Genomic DNA, 23572 nt, shown 5'->3' with positions numbered 1-23572 from the left:
GCATGTCTCAGGAAAGTGTGAAGGGGGGGGGGGGATGATGAGGGTGTGGGATCTCGATTGAGGTAACCTGTGATGCCTCCATGAGTGGTGGATGTGCAGATCTGTGATCCTACCGGGTGGGATGAGCTAGGGGGGACTACGGGGTACTCTGCCAGGGGTCCGTCGCTCGCCCTCTTGCTCTCTACTGCCGTGGCTGTCTATGGGGCTGACTAACGCCCCCCCTGCCCTCTCCCTCTTTGTCATCTCTGGACCTATGTAAAGCCATCAGCGTCCACCTACAGGCCTGTTGATAGAGCCGCCTTGGCTCCACAGTGCGTGCAATCTGCTGCCTGATGCCCAAAGTCATGGCATCGCAAGCACTGCCCTAGCTGCCCAGTCACAATAACCTGCTGCCTGAAGGAGTATCCGCATGCCTCAATCTCTAGAAACTTTGGTATGTTCTTTGTATCTTTCACAGCCACTTGAACCTTTGGGACTCCTGCGACTGTCACTACATCAAGGAAGGAGGCAAGAAAAACTGTGCCAAAGAGCCGTCCAAAGTCCTCCACTAACTGGAGATACTCTACCGCTAGTCCGAGGAATAGTAAGGTGACAGGATGTCTAAGAAACATGTTATGGAGAGCAAATTCCTCCACTATGAAGCCACTGTACCAAGGAACCATGTAAATGACCCCCTTCGTGGAGGCATAGGATGAGTGATAGTTCACAAGCTACGTCCACAGAGGTGAGTAGAATCATGAAGATCCCTTGGCCCATGAGAATTGCCTCCACAATCTGTGCTATGCCAATGCACAGTGTGGAGTGAAACCAATCCCGAAGCTGGGCCCTAGATGGGGAGTGTCCTATGACCTGACCAAAGATTGTTGTTTGTTTCAACTCCAGTTTCTGTGGCACGGACAGCTAAGAGCTGTTCCTCAGAGAGGACGATGCGCAAGGTGTTTGACTGGGGGGCACTCGACAAAATGCACCGGCGTCTGACAAGAGGTTTCCATTGTGTGTCCCTACTGAGAACCTACCAATCACGCTGTTATGCTACCGGAGGGGGGGATGTCACTGCAGAGGGATGAAAGCAATTGGGGGGGGCGCAGGCAGGGCGCACCACGAGGGAACGAGGTGGGGACAGCACACCACGGGGGGAACAGGGCGGGGGAAGCGGGGGAAAGCTGGCGCAATGGCGGGGCCTCTTCCTCCTAGAGTCCCAGCCCTCTTTGCCCCGCCCTGCCAGGTCGGTCGTCTACCCACCATTCCTGCTTCCTGCACCAGCCTGCCAGGCCCCTCTCTCTTCTCTCAGCCTCTCCTATCTTCCTGCTCTTGTTTGCCTGCCTTTCCTCTCTGCTCCTCTCAGACCACTTCTTTCCCTCGTACGACCCATCCCTGCTTCCTCCACCAGCCTGCCCGGCCCCTCTCTCTTCTCTCAGCCTCTCCTATCTTCCTGCTCATCTGCCTGCCTTTCCTCTCTCTGCTCCTCAGACCACTTCTTTCCCCCATACGACCCCTCCTTTTGCTACTCTCAACGCAGTGCCTGTCCAGCCCCTGCCCCTTCCTCCAATCATCTTTCCCAGTGCCCCAGCCCTGCCTGGCCAGCCTCTGCCCAATCCTGCTCGCTCACAGCCTCCCAAGAACCTCTCTTTTAGTCCCAGCCTTGCCTACTTCCCTTCCCTTGCCCCCTGCTTTTCCTCTCTCTTGTCCTCTAAGCCTGCCTCTTCCCCCTTTCTTTAGCACTGGATTCTCCAATGAGCTAGCAATTTCTCTTTCCCCAAAATTGGTGGAAGAACACACATCTTTCTTTGGACTTATTTGAATCTTCAATATAGACTGATCATACACTTTTAGAAGGCCATCATTTGCTCCTGTGCAAAAGCCTCTAGTAGAACACAATCAACTCAAAGTATGCCAGAATATATTTAAGTGCATGGTAAAAGAAATATCGAAGGCTCAGGACAGAATTATGGCCACTTGAAGTTCTCACCCAGATGCTCAGGCTTTCATAAACACATGGATACGAGTGCCAATAGCATTAAAAAGTTGATCATTGACTGCACTGAACTTTTGACACTATCTAATCATACTTCAGTATAAAGCTCAGCCTTGAAACAAATTATGGGACAACTAGAGAGTTCTTAGTTAGATATTCAGGCTTATCTACAGATTAGTATGAAAACAACTAAGAAATATCTTTTATCCAGATGCTCATTTTAAATTTTCGAGTTCAGCACTGGAGAAACAGAGTTGACACAGTGTCAGTCAAATAAAGAGCAGAATATTTGATTGACATTTTTGCTAACAGGAATAATTGCCACTGATACTTCCAACTGAATTTAACCATCCCACGGTTAAATGACAATAAGCAGAAAAACATAACTTGAATAAACTGTAAATGATAGCAACAAAATAAAGGTTGAATTTGTTTTCTCATACCAGCATAGGTGCCCATATTATGCAAATCAACACTAAGAATGTGCAGATACCGCTGAAAAACTTTGACCATGCTCCTCTCTTCTCGCCAAGATGATGCTTCTTGCGAGATAGCTTTGCATCGCATTTAACTAGATAAAGGCTTGCATATATATCTTCCAACTGTTTGAGAAAGGTAAACTGTGTAATTGTTTTTAACCAAAAAGAACAAACACAACAGATGAACAAATGTTGACAACACTAATTAACTGGTTTCCTTCTCAAAACATGTACATGAAGCTACTTTGGCAGTTGAAAATCTTGCATCACCACAGACCAAATGAAAACCCACACAACCCTCCTGGTAGCCAATACAAGCTCTAGAAAAATCCTAATATGCGAGAGTATACTACAGGGTAGAAAAAAGACCTGCTTTGCCACACCACGACAACCTATCAACTAGAGAAAGCCATCCTGTATTCAAATAAAAGGCACCATGATGACCGAGATTAGAGGAACTATGCTACAGTATCGATCCTCACATGCAGAGTTGCATGGAATTTTTAAAAAGAAGAAAATAACAAAAGTCAAGCAAAGATCCTATGATGTTATTTTCGGGTGGGGGTATATTTGGGCTGTTGTTGTCCATTTGTATGGGTGCCATTTATGCCAGCTAGGGTGGACTCATCTAGGCAGCCTGATTTCTGGCGACTGCTGCACTATTTGGGCTGCCTACAGCTGGCCAACCTGGCATAGGTTGGCGCTCCATTATCGCCTATATATTTGAGTCTCCTCTCTCCACTCTCCTGTGTATCTCATTGGATGCCTGCATCCTGTAGAGAAAGGGAGACTGGAGGCACCCATGGGGTCAGCCATTATCCATGTGGTTTGTACTCATTGTTCCCATGCTTTGGTATGTGGTTTCCATGGTCTGTCTCTTTGTTCTCTAAATTCATGTCTTCTTGCTTCTCTTGTTCATTTCATTCAGTTTTCAGCAATTGTTTTCTCCTGCTTCTTTTTCATATTTCATTGTCACATGGTATCAGACGACCAAGTACCTTGGTTCCGGTGCATTTTCTTGTTGGTGTTCCTGCTGTGACAGGTCTGATAGAGACTGTGTTTGTTGCTCCCAGGGCTGTTACCACCTGCGATTTGCTGCTGAAAGCTTTTGTGTGAAGTGGGTGACCTCCTTTCAGGCTAAGCAACCTGTTTTCTCTCCCTCTACCTGCTGGCCACCCTGCAATTTCAGCTCTCAAAATGCATTTTCTGCTCCTCAATGCTCAATTGAAGCTGTTCCTACCTTCGTCCACTCCTACTGTGGTAAAGCTGCTCACAAAAAATTTCCAGCTTAAGAGTGTTTGTTTGTGCTGGCTGTTGTGTTTCTTTGCTACACTTTCTATACTCTTTGACCCATTCTCTATGCTAATATGAACTGTGTGGTTGAACCATTGATTTGATTGTTGAGTGTGTTGGCTCCTCCATTGTGTGGTTGAACCATTGTTAAGTGTGTTGGCTCTCAAACCCTTCAATTTCATCATTCAATGGCTCCTCCATGTTCTAGCACTTCAAGTCAAATGGTCAAAGACCCTGACCATTTGACTTGAAGTGCTTTCATGAAAGCTTTGTTTTTGTAGAAGCGACTATGGTACCTTGTTTCACGACAGCTCCTCGTTCTCAACGACCATCTCCATTACCCTCTGGTTGGGACGAAGACAACTTTGAGGAAGTAGTCCTCGATTGGATACATGTGATGTAAAAGCATATTAAGCACATCTCCAATGTACCTTGAAGGAAGTGTTACTGGTGTCACCTCGTGGCGGACATTTCTCGAGGTGCAAGGCAAGCTCCAACTCATCTATGAGGCTCCATCAACCATGCGGGCTATCACATTGTATGGTTACCTTCAGACCATTTAGTTCAAGTCTACCAATACCACTTAGTCATTCATTCTTCAAGTGACCAAGATTCAAGACCATCTTTGCAACATGTAATCTGTCCTCTCTCCAATGTTATGGTTTCTCTCTATCCTAAGTAGCTGATTAAAGAGATGTGGATGACTCAACTTCTCTTCAATAGTGGCTAGATCAATTTGGCAAAGTCCTACAAATACTGTTCTCTAAGTCCATATAATAGAAGCAAAAAATCAGACCTCAAAACCCTTCCCAAGCCCTATGGCACACGTGCTGAAACAACAATCGATATTGGACTGCCATGGTCCTCCATCAGCAGAAACAAGGGTCTGTCATCTCAATAGTAATGACTTTTCCATGGCTCCTTGCTCAAAAGAAGGCCCCCTCAAATTAAGCTTCCTTAACAATCAACGCTCTACCCTCATAGTCTAGGTCAATGATCTCCCAACTGCCCTAGAGCTGAGCTGAATAATGACATGCAAGGCTATCTTAGTCCTTGCAGGACTACCATCTCCATCTAACCAAATGAAATTCCTAATGAGTCAGTTCACTTGGCCAATGCATGACTTTGACATGGCCTAACAGGAGGTGATATGCCAATGGTGGCAATCAAATTCTCGTTAGCCACAACTAGCCTCCCTACTAGTGGTAATCTCATTGTGCTGCTCCAATACATTAGCTTCTACTTGATACTGGAGTAACAGTGCCAACTATTGCTCTGAGGTAATATTGATGCTCACATGACAACCAAGGTATCTCACTGAAGCACTATGGGGAACCCAAGTGAAATTCTCATGTGGCCTCAAATTTCAGTATTGAATGTCACAAACCCAAAATCCATAGGATTTGTGCCAATTGATAAGAGCTCCTGAAGCTCTACTGAAAACCTCCATTGCAACTACAAAGGCGCTAATGAAACCAACCTTCCTTTAGTGGATGAGTGGTGATTCCTTGATTACAACTTAATTACAACACCAAGCATTTATTGCAAAACTAAAAACAAAAATATATCTACTAATCTTTGGACAATGGACACCTGGTTGGCCCCAAAATTGGTGCCTCCTTAGGTATTTCTTTAATTTTATTGAAGTAAAAGTTGATTTACAATGGGATTCTCCCAATCCCCTTCGCAATCCAAACTCCCCTTGTTGTCCAAAGTGACCAGCAAGCCTTCAATCTGATTTGCCCCTTAATTCAGACAATCAATTAGTCTTCACCCACTTCGAGAAGAATGTAAATGCCCTAAATTTGATGGTTGGCTGGTCCTCCACCTAATATCAGCTGAAAATCACCTTCAGCCCTGAATAATTCAGGTATTGGAGTCTTCACCCAAGGCAACTGCTAAACCCTAATTTCTACTGTAAATTAGGGTTTACAACAAGGATTCACCCAAAGTCTGTCCCTCCAATGGACAGATTGCTGTAAAACTTGGAGCAAACAGACAGAAAATTCAGAGATTTCTCACAAGAATTTAGTGAGTTTGAGTTGTTGACCCAGTTTTCCAGCCCCAAATGAATTTGCCAACAGCAAAGGGAGCATTAGAGGCTGTCATCTTCAAGAAAAATGCATTAGCTGTGATCATCAACTTCCCCTGTTCAGGAATATGCAACCATCTAGACCAAGATGGTCTCCAATGGCTGAGAAATGGCCCCAAAAGCAAGTAATAGCAGCCCAACCTCTCTTCCCAACAACTACCTATATATATATATATATATATACACACATGTATACACACACACACATACACACACACACACATATATATATATATATATGTATGTATGTATGTGTATGTATATCGGCTAGGCCAATTCATCCCCCGAATGTCCCTATGCCATTTTTAACCATCAGATCCGCATTGAGTACCATCAAGCATCACATCTCTAGTGTTATCAACTGACACTTATGGCCAAATAAATGACTTACACCAATAACCAACACCAGATACCACCTTGTATCTGTGCGACATAACTGACTACAACTTTTTCCTTTGACATCCGTTGTTTCCCTTAGGTCCCGAGCTCATTAATTTGCACTAACCTCAACTGCACCTTACATGTGCAAGTTTTTCTTAAATACATGTCCTCATGACACCTAAAGTTGTCCTCATCTCCATCTAGGTAGACAATTGTGTCATCTGCAAACTCTACATCCAACAACTCTTGAAACTCTAGGATGGGTACCCTAATGCCTCAGATGCATGTAGTTCTATCCCTCAAAAAAGAGCTGATAATAATCTTTGCAAAAGAACTCATGGTCTTTGCAACCAATAGGAAAAGAAGAGGTGCAAGAGCACATCCTTGTCTCATCAATCTTTGAATGTTGAAACTATCACATCTAGCAACTCTAATAAGAACTTGGCTATCATCTAAGGAATAATGCTCTAATAATGGCAGCCATGAATCACCTCAAAGCTCCTCCCTAGGTCTTTGGTCCTAATCTCTTGAAAAGACTAGTGAATGTTGGGCTGCCATGGTCCTCCATGGTAGGTATCATAGCCTACAACCTCCCTATCTCGAGTTTCTTCCAAGGCTCCTCACCTAGAAGGAAACCCTTAACAGTGAGGTTAGCCGATAAGGCTTTGTTCTAGCTATTTGGGTCTATGATCCCCAATCCTCCTCTAGATCTAGGTTGTATGATGACACCCCAAGACACCTTCCCTCTCGCCAAGCTCCCATCTGATCCCGACCAAATAAAATTCCTAATGATGCACTTCACCTAACTGATGCATTACCTAAAGAATGCCCAACAAGAAGTGATGTACAACATGGTCACAAGATTGGCGACCACTATGATCCTTGCTAGCAATAATCTTGCTGAGCTCCAACAAAAAAGCTTTTCTCTAATGCTCAAGAGGAGAGGTGTCACTTACTAGACTGAGGTAATATCAATCTCCACATAGATATCTCAAATATCTCACTACAATCCCATAGGAAAAGCACATGAAATCCTCATGTGGTCACCACTTCCATTGCCTAGTGTTGGAAACCCAAAATCCATAAGACTTATGCCAATTAATCAAGGCAGCCATTGCACTACAAAATATCTCCATGGCTATTACAAAGGTGCAAAGGTAACCCTCATCCCCCTCTAGATAGACTGTTGTTTCATCAACAAACTCCACATCACACAGCTCCTTGAACTCAAGGATGGGTAACCTGATGCCTCTGATACCTATAGATCTCTTTCTCAAGGAGCTCATGGCCTCTACTAATAAAAACAAGGCAGCTACTGGACAGCCCTATCTAACTTATCTGTAAACGTTGAATCAATCTCGTCTTGCCCCACCAGTCATAACTTGACTATGTGCTAAGGAGTAAAGAGCCACTATTCCCCTGATCCACTAATCTAGAAATCCCAACCTTAGCATCACACCCTCCAAGAACTTCCAATCCACACACTCATTTGCCTTCTCAAATTCCAAAACAAGCACAATAAGGCCTTGATTCCTTGATCGAGCCAAAGCGGTGGACTCCCAGAAAGAGAAGATGTTGCCCAAGATGCTACGCTCTCAAACAAAACGTATTTAGGTGGGGTGTATAATATATGACATCAATCAAGCTAATCTGAGACTAGTTGCCTTCACAAGGATCTTACAAAAGGTCCCAAAAGCAAAGTAACTAGTCTCCACTATGTGATATCCAATGTGTCCACTTCCTTTGGGAATGTGGTGAATCAGCCCCTCCAAAAGTCTCTCTAGCATAACCCCTAATGCTATAATCTCCTAAAGAGCTGAGATGAGACCTATGCGCTGATAAGACCTCAATAGCTCAACAAGAACTTATCACATCCATCTTCTCCCAAACATCTACCTAAGAGCAATGCCTAAAGTGCCTTCTCAAGCTCCTGCTTAGTAAAATGGGCCGTCAAATATCTACTTATCTTGTTTGTAACCACACTATTGGCACTTTGCCATACTGTCTCTCTGTCCCTCTCATGGCCAGGGAGCCTAATGGTGGACCCTAGCAACATTGTCTAGTACTATGAAACCACTTGTCTCACCTCCAAGGGGCTCTGCGCAATAGATCCATTACCTTTCCTAAGTCTCCAAACGCCTTGTCTAGAGTAATTTGGCCTTGTGGTGCAAAAAAAGTCTCTATTAACCTTGTCACCAAACAAAGTTCATATTCATAAGGAAGCTCTCGCATGAAACCTATACTCTCATCTGACTTCCTTCATAGCCTCAATCTCTACTCTAGCGATATGCATCCTCTCAATTGTCCATCTGCACCTTGGCAGTTTCTCCTACCCCTCTCTGTAGGGCAACCAATGATGTGGTGGTGGATCTCTCCTCTTGAAGGCTCTCTCTCCTCCTGGTGGCCTCCTCCCTAAAAAGGAATTGATCTCTTGTAGATTCTCATCCAAGTCATTAGATGCTCATCCAACTAAGAAGGATCTAGATCTCCAAATTTGTGCAACTATCTCACTAAGATAATCCTTGTAGAACAGGTGCTTTGGGATCTTGACATCAATGGGGTCCTCCAAGTCTCTCAAAGATAAGTAGGTGAATGGATAAGTGATTTGAGAGGGTCATGGTATGATGCCTATTAGGCCACCTTTGTTGCACGCCTAGTCATCTATATAGAATTGGTCGATCCTAGAGAAAGTCCTTGTTCCTACTGCCCTATCTCTTTTGGAGAATTGAAGCAAGCATGTTGACCTACCAAACTTTGCTGTGAACCATGGGTCCTGACCTCTAATCTAAACTAGGAGCTCCTTCAAGCAACCTACTTGGTGGTGCTCGTCTTGATGTAGCAGAAGTTCAAGGAGTGAGCATGAGAGTGTGACCTCTGGTGAGAGAGTCAGAGAGAGAGCAGAGTGAAAATACGATGCGATATGAGTGTACCAACAATGTGTTGGTACACAAAGAATAAAATGTATTTATACTTGGGGCATGTAAGGGTGCATTCACATGTACAGCTAAATAATGTGCATGTACTATACACAGAGGTTAAACCGGGCCCTTATCCCAACAACCTCCCACTTAAAGGTCCGAAGTGAACCTCTGACCAACACCCACTAGTCGGATGCAATGCTCATGCTGAGCTTTGCTTAGACTTTTAGTGAGAACATCTGTAGGGTTGTCCTGTGTTTTGATCTCGGTCAATGTGATTAGACCATCATCCAGAATCCGTCTGATGAAGTGATATCGCACATCTATATGCTTTGTGCGTGAATGATACATGGCATTTTTAGCTAGATACACAGCACTCTGGCTATCACATCCCAAAATTACAGTACCCATAGACATGCCGAGATCCTCTACAAGTCTACTCAACCATATAGCTTCCTTAGAAGCTTCAGTAGCTGATATGTATTCAGCTTTAGTGGTACTCAGTGCAACGATAATCTGCAACCTGGAACACCAAGAAACAGCCCTACGAGTGTCTAAGTCACCTGCCATGTCTACATCATAATAACCCTACAAACTAGGTGCACCCTGCCCATAGCAAATACACTTTCTTTGTGTACCCTTTAGGTATTGAAGAATACACTTAACAGCCTCCCAATGTGTTTTGCCAAGATTTGACATAAACGTGCTAACAACTCCCACTGGATGAGCAATGTCTGGACGAGTAGCAACCATAGCATACATAAGAGAGCCACAAGCTGATGCATAAGGGATTCCCTTCATAGCATTTTCTTCCACGTCATCTTTTGGGCTGTTAGCTTTACTAAGCTTAAGATAAGGAGGTAAGGGTGCCCCAAAAGGCTTAGCTTCAGCTATGTTAAATCTGTCCAGTACCTCTTCAATGTACTTTTATTGAGATAAAAATAGCAATTTCTGCATTCTATCTCTACGAATCTTCATGCCCAAAATATGCTCTACATTCCCCAAATCTTTCATGGAGAAGGCTGATTTCAGCCGATTTTTGAGAGCATCCAAGCTAGTCTTTCTTTTCCCAGCTAGCAACATATTATCCACATACAAAACAAGTATGATGGAGCTGCCATATGTATCCTTTTTCATGTACAAGCAATGATCTGCATGGTTGCGTGTAGACCCATGAGATAGCATAAAAGTGTCAAAATTTTTGTACCACTGCCATGGTGCTTGCTTCAGCCCATACAGGCTGCGTTTTAGTTTACACACCATCTATTCTTTTCCAGGAACTACAAAGCCCTCAGGTTGTTTCATGTAGATTTCCTCATCAATGTCACCATCCAAGAAAGCTGTTTTTACATTAATTTGATACAGCTCTAAGTCCAATACAACAATGAGAGCAAAAAGCACACGTAGAGTGGTCATCTTCACAACAGGTGAGAAGACCTCTTGGAAGTCAATCCCTTCCTTTTGTGCATGCCCTTTGGCAACCAGTCTTGCCTTGTATTCGGGTTTCCCATCAACTGTCTTTACTTTGTACACCCATTTGTTTGGAAGTGGCTTCCTTCCCTTGGGCAATGACACAAGATCCCAAGTATCATTTGCATATAGAGATTTAATCTCTTCCTGTATAGTTAGCTCCCACTTACTGCTAAACTCACATGACTTGGCCTCTTTGTATGTAAGAGGCTCACCCTCATCTGTAAGCATCACATAATGCGAGGGGTCAAACCATGTGGTTACCTTCTTACGCGTGTAGACCTACATACCCAATGATCAACATTTTCAGGAATTGGGTCTACATCTGGAGGTATATTATTTTCAGCATTTATTGGCTGCTCTAAGCCATTTTCAGCATGTTGTTAATGGTATACATAGTTGCCTCCGTAGGTGGTACGAAACAATCCATACAGTACGAATTCGCACGATTTCATACGTTAAAACAAGCCTGTTTGGGCCACCTGGCCTGCGCGTCCTTATTCCACGTTTTCTCCACCCCTGCGCTCCCACATCCCACGTTTCCCGCACTTCGTGCACTGTTGCACTTTTTCGGGGGGTGGGAGCCTTGGATACCTCACCCCACCCCCTTTTCCAAATTCCAGCCATGCAAAAGGTGCTCTTCGTTGGATTCCTTCCAGCTTGCAAGCTCCAGCCCTCTCTTTGGATTCCTTCTCTCTTTGGTTGTTTGAACTTTGAACTTTAACCCTTCTCTCATCTACAAAAGGTGCTCCTCTCCTCCAAGGCTCCATGCCTCCACACCAATTCAGCAAGCACTTACAAGTTACCATTCTCATCTTCCTCTCTTGGATCTTGATTCTTGAATGGACTTGTGATTTGTCATTCTCGAATCTCACCTTCCATCCCCTCTTTCCCACACCCTATCGAAGCATTTTCCATTCACAAATCTCATCTCCCATCCCCTCTATCCCGCACCCTATCAAAGCATTTGCCATTCTCATCTCCCATTCCCTCTCTCTCACGCTTGCTCTTTCAACTTTACCCCAACCCTCACGCCTCTCGAGTCTCTCTCCCTTTCAACTTTCAAAACTCAATTTTCAAGAGTCGAGACTCAAGCATCTCTCTCTCTCTCTCTTTTTTCATGAATGTAAGAGATTTAGTGAGAATCTTGACCGGATGGTCTGATGTATATATTTTTCGGAGAGAGAGTTCTAAGCTAACCTGATGGTCTGATTAAAATATTTACTTAATTCAATTACACAGAGGATACCTATGAGGCGGAGATCCTTAGATTGTTACATGATGCAGACCCCCACGTTCCATTACAGGAGCCGACTCAGCAGTTCACTGAGACCCTACACATCGCTGCAGGTGTAGCCTTCCCACACTCACGACCCACACAGAGAGCCTCTACCGGGGTGACACCTCGGAACAACTGGTATGATGATGAGTGCCGTGAGACCAGAGCACGGCTACAAAGAGAGATAGCACTCGGGTCAACTACCCACAAACAGGCACAAATACTCTTTAGACGCCTCACATAGTGGAAGAAGAGAACATTCTTGGCCCAGCTAGAGCGAGACCTATATCAGTTATTCTTGAGCCAGGACTCTAGAGATGCTTGGAGGCTTTTTAGAGAGCATTGTCCGACCACGCCTATTACGTCCACCGCTGTATGGGAGGAGAATGCAGCTAGTCTTTATGCTGTGGAGGGTCAGCCACCTCTTCCTGACCCACTTGAGCCTTGCCCAGAGACTACCACTTTCTTTACTGAAAGTAGGGTCCGAGAGACCATTGACAGACTTAGCAGAGAAAAGGCCTACCAGAAAGTTGGAGCACGAACACTATTGTGCCTATCCTCAAGTCACGGGACCCTACTCTACCAAGTAACTATCGGACTATCATGGTTGGGCATACTTTGGCTAAGTTATATGCTTCCATCCTTGAGCATGAGTTAAGCAGGTGGGCAAAGATGTGGGATCTTAGAGCATAGGGACAGGCTGGCTTTAGGATAGGCTTCTCCACATTGGATCACATCCTCACACTCAGAGCAATCATTGAGGAGGGAGGGGCCCATGGCCGACGGACCTACTACTGCTTTGTGGACTTCCGCAAAGCCTTTGACACAATACCAAGAGACAGGCTGATACATAGACAGCATGCCATGGGAGTACCGAAAGAGCTCAGTTGGAGTATTTTGGCACTGTATGAGAGAGTTATGAGCAAAGTCCGGACACCTAAGGGCCTTTCAGCACCTATTTACTCCACCATTGGGATGAAGCAGGGATGCCCCCTCTCTCCGACATTATTTGGCCTGTAAATTGAAGGGATTGCTGATTACATTTCACAGGAAGGAGATAGAGGAGCTCCACTAGCTAGCACTTGGATACCTCTCCTATTGTATGTAGATGACATTGTATTGATAGCTAACTCTCAAGAGGGTCTATAGAGACACTTGGACGCATTACACTCCTATACTTTGGACAGTGGGCTTTCAGTGAACCTTGGGAAAACCAAGGTGATGGTATTTAATACAAGGATGTGATCAGCGCCCAAATTCACATATGGATCTGAGGAACTGGAGTATGTGGATGCTTATACATACATGGGAGTCTTATTCACAGGGCCCACCTTTTCTATGCGAGAGGCAACAGACACTAGACTGACTCGCAGATACACATCACTAGGTGGTTTGGAGAGGATGTGCTCACAGGTGCAATTCCAAGAATCCCACACCAAGCTATGGCTCTTCGATACACTGGTCACATCCACACTACTTTATGGAGTACAGATATGCGGGCCCAGTCTTGACCACTGTAGCAGATCAGGGCGCACCTATGACGGATGGAGGTCGATGGAAAAACCCCTAGTGTCCATGATATCCAAGATGATCAGATGTAAGGCCTCAGTGCCACATGAGATCATCAGAGCGAGCTAGCAACTACACCGATTGTGGTAGAAGCCCTCACTCGATCGGTCGCATACATACATAGCCTATGGGACTTCCCCAGACACAGATATGCACGGTTGGCCCTTGAGTCCTCGAGGCAGCTTGCCATAGAGGGTGATACTTCATGTTGGTATGCACAGATATCGGACTGATTTGAGCTGCATGGCTTTAGCATGGACAAGTTACCCCCTTCCAGTACTCCCTTGATGCACCATCTCTTAATTTGAGCAGGTTAGAGATTCGCAAGATCATCCGGATGGATCTTACCCAGTTGGATATCAAGCGAACATGGTTGATGCAAGGGCAAGAGCTAGGAACAAAGATGGCTTTCTACCGCGAGCATTTTCTTCACACTATTGACGATGGATTTATCGTTCGCCCGAGATACATGGACACCCACCTTTCCCATGGGATCAGATGTACTATTGGCCGGTTGCGCACCTCCTCACATCAGCTAGAGATTGAGACTGGCAAATATAGATCCATCCCACCAGAGAAGCGCATATGCCAGATATGCCAATTAGAGCCAAAGATAGAGGAGTATGTCGCTTCCCAGCGTATTATGAGGTCCGTGGTTGTTTCCACCGTCTCTTTAGAAACGGATTTGGACCACTATCCAGAGTCATGGATTTTACCGATCAGCGATGCCTTGGCCTCTTTCTTCATGAGATACGACGGCTTTGTGACATGCACCTCAGGAGTACAGTTGCTCCAGGACACCGAGGGCCTTTGCAGAGGCAGCTCACAGACTTCTTTGCAAAGGAGACTCAGAAGACTTCAATACAATTACAGCCACAGTCCACACGAGAGCCTCTTCCACCACCACAGTCCACACATAGACAATGAGTATTGATTGATCAAGCCAGTCAGCTTAGCCGATCCAGAAGTCCTAGGCCTCAACACGGACTCCGACGACACCTTCATAGGCGGATACTGGGGATTATTGCTCGGGCTAGAGCTAGGCCCTCCATACCCACATGAGATTATACCATTTGGAGCTCATTCTTACTAGATAGAGCTCTATGTTTACACATAGCCATAGTTAGTTTCCTTTCTTATTTTGCTTTGTGCTACATATTTTGCCCACACAGTTGTATCATCATACACATGATTGTAACTCATGGTCTCATAGGTCATTTTGGCCTTTTGTAGACGTTAATATTTCATTTCATCATCTCTCTCTCTCTCTCTCTCTCTCTCTCTCTCTCTCTCTCTCTCTCTCTCTTTTTCGTAAAAGGTAATTGTATTAATTACGAAAAAAAGTACAAGATTACATGATTACACGAGTACAAGAGACACGAGGGCCGTAGGCCAACGTGTGGGAAATCCCCAGACTAGTATACTAAAAAGGTTACACCAATCATGGCAAGGACCCAGAGGCAATTGCCAAATGCCAGGAATGCAATCCTCCCGAGGGAGCAAGTCAGAGTGCTTGATGAGATCTAGCTGCCAATGCAAGAGCCCTTTAAGCCTTGCAATATGTCGCGGTACATTAGAGGCCGAATCAAAGAGAAAAGCATTTCGGGTGGTCCAAATGTGCCAGCATCCCCAGTATTTGAAAAAGTGAAATAAGATCTTCATATGTAACGGTGGCGGTGTGGGATACTTTGGGCGCACAAAAACCCAATCGAAAGGAGTCAGTGAGGACCCCACCACTGCGCGCCAGATTTGCGACAAGAGTGACCAGATATTCTTGGCGAGCGGGCAAGAAAGAAAACGATGTCGGGCCGATTCTGCCGAAGTGGTGCAGAAGAAACAATTGCCATTCGAGATTCGACGCTTGGAAAGGGCCGAGGCAAGAGGAAGACCACCAATCATTACCCGCCACAGAAATACCTTGCATTTGAAAGGTGCCTTATTCTGCCATCCCTCCATCAGCGTTGCCTGCCACCATGACAGTGATTTCCGCAGGCCCCAAACAGTATTAGCTTTCACACCCAGCCATTGGTGATCTTTAATGAGAAGATGATACACCTGATTAGTAGAGGCCTTTTCCAGACTCAACCGGCCTGCAAAGTCCCAGTCCTGCCAAGGGCGATCCATAGCCAGGGCAGGAAAGGGTTGCCTACCCTGAAGTTCCGATGAAAGCTTCCCCCATAAATCACGGTATCCGCACGGGATCCTGAAAAGGCTCCTAGCAGTCCGAAACGATGCGAGGACATTGTGAGTAGCAAGGGTAGCATCCACAATTGAAGTCACACCCAAACGGGCCATGCGGCTAAATCTTGGTCTGAGCTGATGTTTATCTTCCCATGAAAGTAATCTGGATACTGCCAACAATTCCAGCTGAAAAGAATTAGTCTGCAAGCGGTCCCCTACAGGATGCCAACGGGCCTTTTGGAGCACCACTTTCCAAGAGCCGACCAAGTGCAGTAACAAAGAGGAAGAGGGACTGGAAAATCGAGAGTCAGCATTAAGGACATGCCACCATGAGGCCCGAAGCCGTGTGTTACCCTGGCGGAGCCCGCTGTCCTCAAGAAAATAACGGGCTATGATGGTCCACGGGTGATGATCCACACACATGGCACGAAAAAGAGACCAATGAAGAGCCAGCATGTGAGTTTCTGCATCCAAAATAGCTCCACCACCCATGCGCTTAGGGGTACATGCATGTGACCATGAAATCCAGGAAATGCCTGCCTGCAGTGAATCTTTCTTCCATAGCATGAAACGAATGGGATGAGTGAGAGCCTTCAAAGTAGTGGGCGTCCATGGCAGTAATGGCAGGAAATACGTCAGCATTTGTAGCATAATTGTCTGAGCCACTTTGAGGCGGACATGGAACGGCCAGACTTGCGACTTCCAATACATAAACTTCGCGGCCAGTTTTTGTGAAATCCACTCCAGCAGGTCCTTTGGCCGTACATCCACCCCCAATGGGTATCCAAGATGCCTGACAATGGAGCCACGGGAAACCACCTGGCCCTGCCAGCCTAATGACTGTAAATCAGGCTCCGTGCAACTGAGAATGGCTGACTTAAAGGCATTGATGCGAAGACCAGAGGCTTGACCAAAGAGCGTCCAAACATCTAATGCCTTGCGAATGTTATCCCTGTCCGCCTGCAAAATCATAAAGGAGTCATCAGCCAAAGATTGGCTAATGAAGTGCTGCCCCAAAGGAAGAGATAACCCTGCCAGCTGGGCAAAAGCCGCCATGGAGGATAACATTGAAAGGACCGGGTGAGTCGCCAAGGCAAATCTCTCTCTCTCTCTCTCTCTCTCTCTCTCTCTCTCTCTCTCTCTCTCTCTCTCTCTCTCTCTCTCTCTCTCGTCAAAGGTTATTGTATTAATTACGAAAAAAAGGTACAAGTTTACATGATTACAAGATACACGATGGCTCTAAGCCAACGTGTGAAAACTGTCAATACAAAACCAAGAAAGCGTTACACAAGTCATGGCAAAGACGCAGAGGAAATTGCCATATGCCAGGGAAGTAAGTCTTCCCGAGGGAGCAAGTCAAAGTGCCGAATGAGATCTATTTGCCAAAGCAAGAGGCCTTTAAGCCTGGCAATGTGTCCCGGAACATAAGAGGCCGAATCAAAAAGAAAAGGCATTCCAACTGGTCCAATTGTGCCAGCATCCCCAATATCTAAGAAAGTGGAACAAGATCTTCATATGCAACTGAGCCGGTGTGGGGTATTTTGGGCGTACAAAAACCCAATCGAAAGGGCTTAGTGGGAAACCAACCACAGCTCGCCAAACGGCTGACAAAAGCGACCAGATCTTCTTTGCGAGAGGGGAAGAAATAAATCGATGACGGGCCGATTCCACAGTAGTGGTGCACAAGAAACAATTGCCGTTAGAGATTCGACACTTGGAAAGGGCCGAGGCAAGAGGAGGACCACCAATCATTACCCTCCAAAGAAAGACCTTGCATTTGAAAGGTGTCTTGTTCAACCAGCCCTCCATCACAGTTGCCTTCCACCATGACTGAGATTTCCGCAACCCGCATACAGTATTAGCTTTAGTAACCAGCCATTGATGATCTTTAATCAGAAGATGGTACACCTGGTTAGCTGAGGCCTTTTCCAAATTTAACCAACCTGCAAGGACCCAGTCCTGCCAAGGACGATCCACAGCAAGGGCAGGAAAGGTTTGCCTGCTCTGGAGCACTGACAAAAGTTGTTTCCACAAACACCAGTATCCACGAGGGATTCTGAAAAGCCTCCTGGCAGAACGAAACGATATGAAGACATTACGACTGGCAAGGGTGGCATCTGCAACAACTGAAGTCAAGCCCAAATGGGCCATGCGGTTAAATTTTGGTCTGAGCTCATGTTTGCCTTCCCATGAAAGTAATCTCGAGGCTGCCAACAATTCCAGTTGAAAAGAGTTAGCATGTACGCGAAAGAGTTAGCATGTACGCGGTCCTCCGCTGGATGCAAACGCGCCTTCTCGAGAACCAATTGCCAGGAGGCAACCAAATGAACAAGCAGGGATGAGAAAGGACTCGAAAATGAAGAGTCTGCATTAAGAACATGCCACCAAGAGCTTCAAATATGTGTATTACCATGCAGAAGCCCGCGGTCCTCAAGAAAATAACGGGCTATAACGGCCCATGGGTGATGTTCCACACACATGGCACGGAAAAGCGACCAACGAAGTGCCAGCATATGAGTTTCGGCATCCAAAATAGCCCCCCCACCCAGGCGTTTGGGGGTACATGTATGTGACCACGAAATCCACGAAATACCTGCATGCAAGGAATCCTTCTTCCATAACATGAAACGAATGGGCCGAGTGAGAGCATTCAAAGTAGTAGGAGTCCAAGGCAGCAATGGTAAGAAATATGTGAGCATTGGCAGCATAATTGTCTGAGCCACTTTGCGGCGAACATGGAAGGGCCAAGTTCGCGACTTCCAATACAGAAACTTAGCTGCTAGTTTTTGTGAAACCCACTGTAGTAGATGTTTTGGCCGAACATCAACACCCAAAGGGTACCCAAGATGCCAGACAATGCAACCACGGGGAACCACCTGTCCCTGCCAGCCCAATGACTGTAAATCGGACTCCGAGCAACTTAGAATGGCTGATTTGAAAGCATTGATACGAAGACCAGAAGCATGACCAAAGAGCGTCCAAACATCTAATGCCTTGCGAATATTGTCCTTGTCCGCACGCAAAATCATAAAGCTGTCATCAGCCAAAGATTGACTAATGAAGTGCTGACCAAAAGGAAGAGACAATCCGGCCAACTGAGTAGAAGCGGCCATGGAACATAACATCGAAAGAACCGGATAAGTCGCCAGGGCAAAGAAGAGAGGACTCAAAGGGCAACCCTGTCTCACAGAGCGTGCAAGGACAAAGGGCTCTGTAACACCACCATTTAGCATAACTCGCGAAGAAGCCGCAGCACTAATGGTGTAGATCAATCGGGACATCCGAGTACCAAAGCCCATAGTAGACATAAGTTCTGCAATGAAAGACCAGTCTAAATAGTCAAAAGCCTTTTCCAGATCCAATTGAATCAAGACCACTTCCTGACTAGAGTGCCTTGCATAGTCAATAGCCATTTACACATTTAAGATATTATGCAGAATATTGCGGCCCTTAACGAAACCATATTGAAGAGGATACACAATGGCCGGAATATGCTTGTGGAGCCGATTAGCCAGCACTTTGGAAAAGATTTTATACATCGAACCCATCAAAGAAATTGGTCTCCAATGTTGCAACATTGACGGTGAAGGAACCTTTGGAAGAAGTTTGATAAGACCTTTCCACGAGAAGGCATGAACCCTGTTTCCCAAACCTGCTGAAACATAGCCGTCAATGGCTTCACCAGTTGGGTAGCAGAACTCTCAAAGAATTCATTGATGAGACCATCCCAACCGGGACTTTTATCCTTAGGCAGGCGTAGCAAAACCTCCATAACCTCCTCCTCACAAATATCTGTCTCCAAAGTAGTTTGCATATCAAGTGGAACCTGATGTCGGACCAGCTCATAGAAGACTGAATGTGCATGCGTAACCTGGTCAGAAGGTGACTAAGAAGAACCAAGAAGATCTAGAAAATAATTCCTGCACATATTGACAATAGTCTGAGGGTCAATGACCATTCGACCTTCTGAATCCTATAGTCTAGTCATATTTTCTCGAGCAGGAGAGGCATGCAGAGCGCGAAAGAACTTATGAGTTTGACAAGCACTATCTTGCAAATTCTCAGTCAAATTTTGCAATTTGGCCTGCTGATAAGATTTCAACTGAAACGCTTTAATAAGATTAGCCAAATGCATCGCCAGTGACAGCAGAAATTCATCATCTGGAGTGTCCACCAGCAGAGAACGAACCAAAGCGAGTAAGTCCTCCGCTTTGTGGCGGCGCCGCCGACAAAGAGAGGCATGGTGGATCCCATACTGCCGAGCAACTCCAATAGCTCCTTTGGCCGAACATCAACACCCAACGGGTACCCAAGATGCCTGACAATGGAACCACGGGGAACCACCTGACCCTACCAGCCCAATGACTGTAAATCAAACTCCGTGCAACTGAGAATGGCTGATTTGAAGGCATTGATACGAAGACCAGAAGCATGACCAAAGAGCGTCCAAACATCTAATGCCTTCCGATTGTTGTCCTTGTCCACATGCAAAATCATAAAGCTGTCATCAGCCAAAGATTGGCTAATGAAGTGCTGTCCCAAACGAAGAGACAATCCGGCCAGCTGAGTAGAAGCTGCCATTGAAGATAACATTGAAAGAACCGGGTGGGTCGCCAGGGCAAAAAAGAGAGGACTCAAAGGGCAACCCTGTCTCACTGAACGTGCAAGGACAAATGGCTCTGTAACCCCACCATTGAGCATAACTCGCGAAGAAGCCGCAGCACTAATGGTGTAGATCAATCGAGACATCCGATCACCAAAACCCATAGTAGACATAAGTCCCGCAATGAAAGACCAATCTAAATAGTCAAAAGCCTTTTCCAGATCCAATTGAATCAATACCACTTCCTGACTAGAGTGCCTGGCATAGTCAATAGCCATTTGCACATTTAAGATATTATGCAAAATGTTGCGGCCCTTAATGAAACCATATTGAAGAGGATGCACAATAGCTGGAAGGTGCTTGTGGAGCCGATTCGCCAGCACTTTGGAAAAGATTTTATACATCGAACCCATCAAAGAAAGTGGTCTCCAATGTTGCAACATTGACGGTGAAGGAACCTTTGGAAGCAGTTTGATAAGGCCTTCTTTCCATGAGAAGGGCATGACCCCTGTTTCCCAAACCTGCTGAAACATAGCCGCCAATGGCTTCACCAGTTGGGTAGCCGAGCTCTCAAAGAATTCATTGGTGAGACCAACCCAACCAGGACTTTTATCCATAGGCAGGTGTAACAAAACATCCATAACCTCCTCCTCACAAATATCTGTTGCATATCAAGTGGAACCTGATGACGGACCAAATCATAGAAGACAGAGCGTGCATGCGTAACCTGGTCAGAAGGCAACGGAGAAGAACCAAGAAGATCCAGAAAATAATTCCTACACATATTGACAATGGTCTGCGGATCAATGACTATTCGACCTTCTGAATCCTGGAGTCTAGTCATATTTTCTCAAGCCAGAGAAACATGCAAGGCGCGAAAGAACTTATGAGTCTGACAAGCACTATCTTGCAAATTGTCAGTCAAGTTGTGCAATTTGGCCTGCTGATAAGATTTCAACTAAAATTCTTTAATAAGATCAGCCACACGTAGCGCCAGTGACAGCAAAAAATCATTATTTGGGGAGTCAACCAACAGAGAACGAACCAAAGCCAGTAAGTCCTCCGCTGCGTGTCGACGCCTGCGACAAATAGAGGCATGATGGATCCCATACTGCCGAGCAACCCGCTGCACATTAGAGAGCAGTCGTTCAAAGGAAGCCGAGCCCTCAGAGGCGAAGTCCAATAAAAACCTGTCAATCAATTGTTGCATATAGCCCTGAAAGATTGGATTCTTCAAATAAGACGAGTTGAAACGTAAAGGGAGTCTATCCAGCAACTGCATAAAAGGTGCAATGGGTTGTGCAAGTATCTCAAGCTGTAGAGGGAAATGGTCCGACAAGGCATATTGCTGCAACACTTTCATTTCCAGCATCTCAGGAAGAAAATCATCATCCTGCATGATATACATTCGGTCCAGCTGCGACCATGTAGTTGCATATTGTGCGGAATGAAAAGTAAACCCTGTAGAAGAAGGATGGAGCCAAGACCATAGATCTTGCTTAAGTACCTCAAGAGCAAAGGCATTCCACACCCGGCTTTCCGGAGCATCCATCACCGAATGCCCTGAAGTGGACTGAGAAGAGTCAACACACATATTGAAATCCCCCATTAAAAAACCCCTTCTACCAAGTGACATGGAGCTCTGCAAAGTCTTCCAAAGATCCCGTCAGGATGAAGGGTCATTCGGAGCATAGAGGCCCAGCAACCATAAGATCTCTCCTTCAAATAAAACTTCGATTACCACAAAGCGGCCCTGTACATCATTTTTAATAAGAACAGGCTGGTATTTCTCATGGACAATCATAAGCACACCAGAATAGTGCATAGCATGTGTCCCTGCATAAAACAAGCGAAACCCATGGCAATCCACAACTTTTCCTGCTTCATCGTGGCTCTTGTGCTCAACCGCACACAAGACATCCGACTGATTCTCATGCAATACAGTCCACATGGCATGTTGCTTATGGCGAGAACAAATGCCTCGCACATTCCACGTGGCTATCTTCATATATCTCCAAAAAGGAAATCAAGAACGAGGCACCGCTTGCCTCGATTTAACCTTGTCTGCTAGAATGTCAAGGACACCTTCATCCAGAAAATCAGCTAACACTGCAAAAGAATTCTGACGGCCCACTTTAGAGGTAGATGAAATATCCACTGCCTTGGGAGTGGAACGGGGATAAGGATGATCCCAGGGTATAATGACATTACCTCTATTATCAAACGCCAACTTAGCAGGTGGGCCCTTTGGACCGTCTGTATATACTTTCCTCGTAGACTGATTACAGGGAGCAGAAGGAACCATAGTACGCGCAGCATGCTGTGAAGAGACCATTTCTTTCTTGCACATATACCTGCGCACGGAATCCTGTGAAACATTAGACCCAGAATCCGCCACGCCAACATCCAACTTTTTACCTTTTTTGGGACGTGCCTCTAGCCAATCATTGCTACGGGAATCCAAACCCAGGACCTGTTGTTTACCTTTATCCAAAATATTAGGTGGTTGGATGACCTCCTGTGACGGAGCATCAAGCACCATGTCCTCCATAGGCAGTACAACATGCGCATCATCTGAAGACGGTTGCCTCTCTGGGCATTCGGCCATAAAATGCCCCAATTTTCCACACGAAAAGCAGTGTCCTGCAAAGTTGCCCCATTTCAAGCGAAAGTGCAAAGGATGCATGCCAGAGCAATTAAGGTGAAGCCACGCAGGCCTTTTCCTGGCAGTGTCCCATAACATACACAAACGGTTTCAATTCATGGCCCTTAGGCTTGGGGAAACCAGCACCGTTCCCACAACGGCCATGGCATCCTTTAACAATGGCCAGTACACAGCCGGACAATTTTTCACTTCAACCCACACCGGGAATTCCCGTTGAAGCAGGTGCTGAAAGTCTGCCATAGGGCACCATGGCACAACATGGACCAAGCGGCGATCAAAGAACAATGGCAATTTGGACAGGAGCCCCGTCCGATGCTTCTCCGATTTCAACAACACCTCATAGAAGCCTCGGGGCCCAACAAAGATCTCCTCAACACACTCCCCTTGTAGTAAATGCTACAGCCACTGGCGAATATGGGAAAGCACTGGGATCCTGCCAACGAAGAAGAGTATAACCGCACGGTCATAAAACACCGAAAAAGAGCGCAAGACAGTTTTCGGGTCCACCATGGCTTCCAGAACTTCTTCAATTCCCAAGTCAGAAAAAGCTTCATGATTATGCTGGACATAATCGCCAAGCAGAGTATTGGCAAACTCCTACAACTGCTCCCAGTCAATCTCTTGTGAATCCACCGAATCAGAGGCAACCTGTGCATAGGAACGTTCC

At 45.7% G+C, this 23572-nt stretch overlaps 1 protein-coding gene across 4 annotated transcripts in view; it reads right to left on the bottom strand.

Annotated features, from left to right (window-relative positions):
- Window positions 1–23572, bottom strand: part of LOC148014877 (piezo-type mechanosensitive ion channel component) — a 182066-nt gene that overhangs the window by 8998 nt on the left and 149496 nt on the right. For 3 of the 4 annotated variants that reach the window (XM_087665903.1, XM_087665905.1, XM_087665904.1), the window contains one exon: window positions 2419–2577. In XM_087665903.1, coding sequence (XP_087522029.1) covers window positions 2419–2577 — 159 coding nt within the window. Of the gene's footprint in view, window positions 1–2418; window positions 2578–23572 lie in introns of those variants that run through there. The other variant, XR_015688441.1, reaches the window with a different exon arrangement.

Source organism: Lygodium microphyllum, chromosome 24, assembly GCF_053477565.2.
Source record: "Lygodium microphyllum isolate KBCC chromosome 24, Lygodium_microphyllum_v1.1.10, whole genome shotgun sequence".
NCBI classification, from domain to species: Eukaryota; Viridiplantae; Streptophyta; class Polypodiopsida; order Schizaeales; family Lygodiaceae; genus Lygodium; species Lygodium microphyllum.
Note: the sequence above shows the minus strand (reverse complement) of the source record. Positions and strands in the feature narration are given on the sequence as shown.